This window comes from Colobus angolensis, unplaced genomic scaffold, assembly GCF_000951035.1.
Source record: "Colobus angolensis palliatus isolate OR3802 unplaced genomic scaffold, Cang.pa_1.0 Scaffold5, whole genome shotgun sequence".
Lineage (NCBI taxonomy): Eukaryota > Metazoa > Chordata > Mammalia > Primates > Cercopithecidae > Colobus > Colobus angolensis.
Genome location: NW_012118487.1, coordinates 13,395,671 through 13,403,512, shown reverse-complemented (window position 1 = coordinate 13,403,512; position 7,842 = coordinate 13,395,671). Strand labels below are relative to the sequence as shown.

Below are 7,842 nucleotides of genomic sequence, written 5' to 3'. Positions count from 1 at the left end.
CATCACACACCAGGGCTTGTCATGGGGTGGGGGGAGGGGGGAGGGATAGCATTAGGAGATATACTTAATGTAAATGAGGAGTTAATGAGTGCACACTCCAACATGGCACATGGATACATATGTAACAAACCTCCACATTGTGCACAGGTACCCTAGAACTTAAAGTGTAATAATAATAATAATAATAAACATTTCTATTACTCTTAATTGCCACAGACCCCAGTATGTCTGATGTCTGTTGTTTCTGCTAAAACTTCTTTTTCTATGTTTCTATGTCTTGTGACTTCTATATATCTCAGTATATCAACATACAGTTGGCACTTACAAAAACTACCAGATGGCCATTGCACCTACTTCCTGTTACATGGCAAACCGAACAATCTCAGTGCACTAAGTGTTGTTTTTAGTCATTTCCTCTTAGCTTTGTGCTAGGTGTTGTTTCAAGAAGCTAGTTAGTAATAGTTTTATTTTACTAGCTGGTATTAAAAGAATCATGCAAATTAACTCATTATCAGAAGAATCATATGAAATAGATACTTCTCTTATCTCTCTCTCTTTTGTTTTTAATGAGGAAATGGAAGCATCAAGATCGTAAGTCTCAGAACTAGTTTAAGTGGCCAAGTAGCCTCCCTCCAGAGATAAACCTTTTAACTCTCAAGCAGGACTGTCTCTCCTAACTATTGAGATAACACTGTGGAAGTGGGAAACATCAATTTTAAAGAAATTTTAGTTTGTTTAATTTTATTTTTAATCTCTCTAATCTTTTTAGGATATAAATGTTAATCCTGAGATTACTGCACTACAGACTATGCTTGCTGAATGCCAAGAAAAGCTTAAGGAACTGACTTTGATAGAGAAAAGGTTAGACTGTTTGGAACAAAAAATGAAAGGAAATGTGATGGTAGATGAAAACACCTGGACTAATCTGCTTAGTCGTGTCACTCTTCTTGAAACAGAAATGCTTTTGTCTAAAAAGGTATTTTCTTCTTTTAACATTTATAAAATATCTCAGATATAACAAAGTATTTTTTTGATTGTTGTATGTGTATTTTTTTGGAAATGCTAAATATGAGAATATTTGAATAATAAGAAAATGTCTAGTTAGAATGAAGTCCTGTTTAAATATAGCCTGTATGGTGTTGTGGCTGTTGTTTCTCTCTTCATTGAATAAGATGATATGAAAAACTTGTAAGTTGAGCTTTTACAGATGTGAATGATGCTTGAAGAACTTAAAATGAGGTAAGAATATGATAGATATTATGAAAAGCTTAGAATTATTTTGTATCTTTTAATAGTACAAATGACCTATTTTCGTAGGGTGGAAAAGATACAGAAGATATTGATAACTCTTCCTGTCTTTTTTTCACTCATTTACTTCAGGCATATTGTGAATTTCATAGAATAGTTACCAAATTTATCATTGCCTTATCAAATCTGAGAAATTTATTTCTTTTACTCAGGATTTCAATTTCTGGTCTGTCTTTCCTTCCTAAAAAGTGAAGTTGATAGATTCAAGAAGCTTGCTATCTGCTTCCATATTTAAAACATTTCTTATATGTAGGAATATGCAGTATATGTATTGCTTTAATAAAAAATTAAAAATATTTAAACATTTATCATGCTACCTTTATATTTTATGCTCAGTAGTAAGAATATAAAATGAGAGGGTTTTTCTTTTTATTTCATTCTAAATATTTAACTGTGTTATTCCAGAATGATGAATATGTAGAGTTTAATGAAATTAATGAAGACTGCGCTTCTTGTAGCAACATGGACCTTCTAAATCCTCGTAAGTTTGTAAACATTATGAGAATTGGTATGATGAGTTTTCAGAAAAATGATTGTTATAGGTATTTGGTAATTTTAATATTCTTAAGCTTTATTGTTTAGAAATTACAAAGCTCCTAGAACAAAGAAAATAATGAACCTACAGACTACTAAAGCCAAGAATTGCTTATGAAGCCAGCCTACTTATTTCACATAACACAGTGGGTGAATAAATTTCAGTGTACAAAATTGAAAATGTTTAGAGATATTTTACTGTTTTAATCATTCTAGAATAATCAAGTGCTCTAGAATTTTAAAATTGACCTCCAAGTTTTGAAATTTAAGCTTAGGTAGGTAGTAGCTTTCTCATATGTAAATAATAATATGTAAGAGAAGAAAACACATTTGTCAGTAACCTATAAAGTATTGCAAACCTCTTCCATGTGAATGGTTCACTGATAATGATAAAATGGGAAAGATCTGATATTAGAACAGGTCTTTTCCTGGTCACATAACTTTACTAGGCTACTGATATTTTGCTCAGTGTGACTGAGCAGCAAGTATAAGATTTCTGTTTTGCAGTGACAGCTTTGTTTTTTTTGATTCTTATATTTTTTTAAAAGACAGATCTAAATTTTGTGCCATGTCTATGATTAAATCATATCCATAGAAGAGATGTTTTGTCCAATTGAGAATTCATCAAGTTAAATTTTTAATATCTGTGGATTGTTAACATTATAAAATCTTTCAGCTCTACTATATGTGTAACAATAAAATAACAATATATATTCTAGCACTAACAGTGTGCCTGGCACTATTCTAACCACTATATTAACTCATTTAATTCCTGAAGTAACCATGCAAGATAAGTACTATTGTTATATGTTACAGTTGAGGAAACTGAAGTACAGCAAAATTAAGTAACTACGACAAAGGTCACACAGTTATTGAATGGTAGATCAAATTTGAATCCAGGCAACTGATCTGAAGTTTTTTCTTAACCACTGCATATTTGGAACACATATCAATATCATTGCACAAAGAACAATTTCAGTGATTAGGTTATTAAATATAATTATTTGAGATGCTATTTAAGGCAGCTAAATTTATTATAGACTGCAGATTTCAGATTTGGTAAAATGTTGCATGTTTTATTTATCCATTCACATATCTATTCAACAAATGTTAACACTTGAGTATCAGATCCTTGAGAGCAAAAACTTTATCTTATGGTCTGCCTGTCTAGCACACAGAAAGTGTATCTGTGCTTTTATCACCAGTATTTGCATATAGTAGAGTTTAAATATTTATTCACTGAAAAAATATTGAATGCTTGTGATTTGCAAAACATTGCCTTTTGCAAGTTTGATTTTGCATGCTCAGGCTTATTTTTTTTTTTTAATGACATGATTATAGAATATACCTTTAACCTATTTAGAAAACACATGGCTAGGTTTTTTTTTTTTTGAGATAAGGGTGGTCTTACTCTGTTGCTCAGGCTGGAGTTCAGTGGTACAATCATAGCTCACTGCAGTCTCCTAGACGTTAACTCTTTGGCCTAAAGTGATCCTCCTGCCTCAGCCTCCTGAGTGGCTGGGACTGCAGGTGTGTGCCTCCACACCTGGATAATTTTTATTTATTTATGTATTGTTTTTTAGTAAAACGAGGTCTTGCTATGTTGCTCAGGCTGATCTTGAACTCCTGGGCTCAAGCAATCCTCCTGTCTCTGCTTCTCAAAGTACTGGGATTACAGGTGTGAGTTAACATGTCCTGGCTCACATAGCTAAATTTCAAAAACTGTGCCAAGACTGAAAGTAATTAACAGGCCACTATCTGAAATGGATTACAGATTATGATTAGGGTAAATACCTGATCTCATAGAGTTTATGATCTGATCTAGATTAATGAAAAGACCCAAGTTTATAAAGACTTACACATTATACCTTATGCATGCTACTTGGGAATAGGGTTTGATTTCATTTGGATGCAGAGAGCAATAATTTATCACTCTGGGTTTAGAATCATATTAAATCAGAAATAGTTTTTGTGAGTTTCCAGATTTGTTTTGACTTTATCAGGGATACAGTGTTCCATGGGGAATTGTAAGGCACCTTGATGTCTTGGTAAGAGTGAATTAGCAGAGGCTTTTAAGGATTGGACTTGTGTTGACTAATTTTGGAGAGGGTTTGAGGAAGCAAAGCCTACGGGTGCTGTCAGGGAGCAGGAGCAATTTGATGGTTGATGGTAAGAATGAAATTTTTAGCATAAAATAAGTACTCCTATTAGGCAAGGGGGGGCTGTATCTGGTCATTAATGTGGTTACATGGTGCCCTTGTTTTGTCTATGTTTGGACAGGAATAGTGGTTTTGGGCGTGTTGTTTCATTATGCTAATGAAATGACCTCATGTGGTGTTATTTTTTATGAAATTATTTATGTTCACTAGAGGGTACAGTAGCTTAGGTGTTAATTGTCAGACAGGACACCAACTGTTAGTGCTCCTTTTTTGTTTGCTTGTTTGTTTTGCTTTGTTTTGTGCCTTTTTCCCCTCAGACGAAAAATATATTAAGAAAGGTGTGGCACCACAGAAGAGTGTGGTTTGTTCCTGTGTGACTAGAAGGAAGGGTACATGTGAGCACCTGAAGGAAGCTGAAGCAGAAGAGTAGAAAGATCAAGTCATGGGGTTTATCCCAGAGTCATAGAAAGATTTTCAGCAAGGCTAATATTCTGAGGTTTGTGTTTCACAAAGGTTATCATCAAAACAGAATAGTGATTTGTTAGGAAAGTAAGATAGGCAAGGATAATTTGAAGAGTATTTTAGTAGTCATTATTTCAGAATACTAATGAGGGTCTCTACTAAGGCAATGATAGTGAAGATAAAGAGCAGGTAATTGATTTGGGAGAAATTTAGATGTTAAAATTGATATGCCTTGATTCCTGATAGATACAAAAAGTGAAGGAGAGTAAGGAAGTTAAGACTGACTACTTGTGTTTGGCTCTTGTGATTGGGTAGATGATTGTTACTCTTTAGTAAAATGAAAAGTTCAGGAGGAGGAGAAGGTTTGGGAGAAATAATGAGTTCACTTTTGAATATAATAAATTATGTATGAAACCCTTAAGACAAAATATCTACAAATCAGTTGGATACATACATTGGTCCTTGATCTAGAAATATTGGCTTACAAATTATTAAATGGTAAAGAACCCTACTATTTCCTTAGTGAATAAGGTGATGAGCCTCCAAAGATGGCAATGAAAGATTAATTGTTATGTGGTAAGAGTTGGCTAGAAGATCTCATGTCCCATACCCTTAGAAGTAGAAGAATCCCTTTCTTTACAGAGACTTCTTAGCAGTCACTACTGAAGTACATAACAACTGGTGTCAGGGTCCTTGTGTCAGTGGCCATTGCCTTTCCCCATTCCTTTCCAACCTGAACTCAGTTACCAATTCTTTTCTCAATCCCCTATAGCATAGCTAAGAAACTATTAATGTTTAAACAAGTAAGGCTTTACTAAAGGTTCAGGAAAGCAATAATAAAAATTATAGAAATTAATATGCACTTAACTGATCTGGCTATTAAATAGAGCTGGTGTTCTGTAATGGTCCACTCTGTAACATCTGGAATCCTTTATAGGAATTAACTATGAATAGCTTGCCAGCCTGCCAAATACCAGCTTTCTCCCACCATGAGGCACACTCTTGAATAAGCTTAGACACCTCAAAGTCTGCACCCCAAAGTGGAAGACAAAGAGAGCCCTTCCTTCACCCTTTATGTGTCTTCCCGGACCTATTTCCTTTTCCTAGCCCCCACCTCTTTTTGGAAAGACATAAGAAATGTTCAGGACAACTATCTGTACCCACAGAAAGTAATTCAAGATTTAGTGCATAGTAGACATAGTTCCTGCCTAATTTCAAATTATTTCTTAAAATAACCTCTTGTCCACAGATCCTGCTAAAAGAGCTGGGTTTATGTAGTCTTCAGAGTTGTACCCTGTAATCTTGACCTCCAGGCTTAACTAATTGGATTAAGAGTAGACACCTAACCCAGAGAATACGAATTCAAAGTGTCATGAATCAAATTTCATTCTCTGTCTTAGAATTTGTCCTTAGGACACCACGAGTCAGTTAGTCAAATGATATTGAGCCTGGGCTGGGCTGGCCATGTGGTGGAAGTTTATGCTGATGAGTCAGCAGAGAAAGCCATTCTACAGAGAAGAGCAGAGGAATGGAGCAAATGGCAGAAGTAGGCAAAAGAGGCCATGGTTCTATGAGAGATGAAAATTAGTCTTCTAGTTGTTTCAGTTCTCACATAGTAATAGTTTGTTCCCCAATTAAGGTTGTCTGTGTAGACTTACAATAAAGCTGTCTTTATGTGAACCAGTTTAAATGGGTGTCCTTTTTTTTTTTTTTTTGCATTGCTTTTGCAGCCAGATGTATCCTGATTAAAACACAGAGTTTGTAGGATTTATTACATTATCCATAATCTTCTCTAATTGATATTTTTGAAGGGGAGATGCCATCATTTTGTCAAATTAATATTATCAGGATATTTGAAATGTTAGGTTTTTCAGTTTTTTAGAAAAAAATCTGTGGATCTTAAATTTTTGCATTACTTATTTTCATATGTGTTAAATCGAGTTAGAATGTTTCTTGATTTTTAAAAGATATATATGGTCAGTTATAGGAATAGTTGTCACTAACCACAGAACCGTAGTTAAAAAAATTTGTGAAATGCTTAAATGTTGCTGAATAAAAGCATCATGACAAATTCATGGATACTAACTATTTAATGTAGATGTCACCATTTTAAGAAAAGAACATACATGATTGATTCAATAGGTTATATTTTAAAATAAGTAATTAACTTACCTGTTTTTCAAACTGATTGCTATCATGATAATAATACTGCCTTTTGTAATTTTTACTGGGCAATTTTTAACATCTAGATCTCCAGATGAAAGCTTTTACCTTAAAATAGTACTAAAAACTCTTTGATCTATACCGATAGCCATTTTTAATTAAAATAGTATGTTTTTCTTCCATCTATAAATAACATTTTTAGATATTTGACTCTACTGTGAAAGGAAAAGGTAATCTAAAACTTCATTTCTTCACAGACAGAAGAAACAAAGTAGAGAGGCCGGCAAGTATTCCTCTGTCCTCTGGTTATAGTACAGCATCATCAGATTCGACTCCCAGAGCCTCTACCATTCATTACTGTGGTCTGAATGAGATTTCAGAGGTAAGAAAATGCTTAGATTGTTTCCTTTCTAATTAGGAAAATGAGCAAGCATTAGTTTTAGTTGTAAATATTGCTGGCAAGAAAAATAGCAAAACTGAATCTTAGTCTCTCAAAATTCTTTCATAAGTAAACAGTACTTAATGCAATGTATCAAACTGTGTTTTGTACATTCTCGGTCCATCTTTGATGATGGTTTACTTTGAGAAGTCATCTAAATTTGTTGCTTTTTAAATTAAAGGAAACAACAATCCAGAAAATGGAAAGGATGAAAAAAATGTAAGTAACAGAAAGGGGCAACAGAAATTCATTTCTCCATAGGGAATTGTATTGGATTACAGTATATGTAGAATGTGCATGTGTGTTTCAAACCTTAAAGGTCTCTCAATCAGGTGTGGAATTTCCTTCAGGACTCCATTGGATAATAAATCCACCTACAGTTATGTGTTTGTGAGATGAGTCACTGTTTTAGTTTCCAACAAGTGATGTAAAACTTGTTGGAATTGTTGATGGAATTAACTGCAGATAGAGTACAAAGATATTTTTGGTTGGTAACTAATCAAGAGTATTATCTATTTTTGATAACTGATTTATCAAAATATTAAATGATATGTGTAGATGGCTGGTTTGGAGACATTTGCAGTATTGTGAAAATATCACTGGTGTTTTTCAGTGAGTTATTGATAAGATACTAAAAATGATGTTTTTGTCTAGTACAAATGATGTGATTTTTCTAAAGAGCAGTTCACAGGAAATATAAAATGAAATTGCATATAAGATGATTATGCAACCTACTGCTATAGAAAATTATAATATTATTTTGAAATGCAAAAAGTA

The 7,842-nt window shown here is 33.5% G+C and overlaps 1 protein-coding gene across 1 annotated transcript in view; it reads left to right on the top strand.

Annotated features, from left to right (window-relative positions):
- Positions 1 to 7,842, top strand: part of CEP44 (centrosomal protein 44kDa) — a 55,068-nt gene that overhangs the window by 29,544 nt on the left and 17,682 nt on the right. The window contains exons 7-9 of the mRNA XM_011959797.1: positions 770 to 976; positions 1,714 to 1,789; positions 6,884 to 7,008. Of these exons, the coding sequence (XP_011815187.1) occupies positions 770 to 976; positions 1,714 to 1,789; positions 6,884 to 7,008 (408 nt within the window). The remainder of the gene's footprint in view (positions 1 to 769; positions 977 to 1,713; positions 1,790 to 6,883; positions 7,009 to 7,842) is intronic.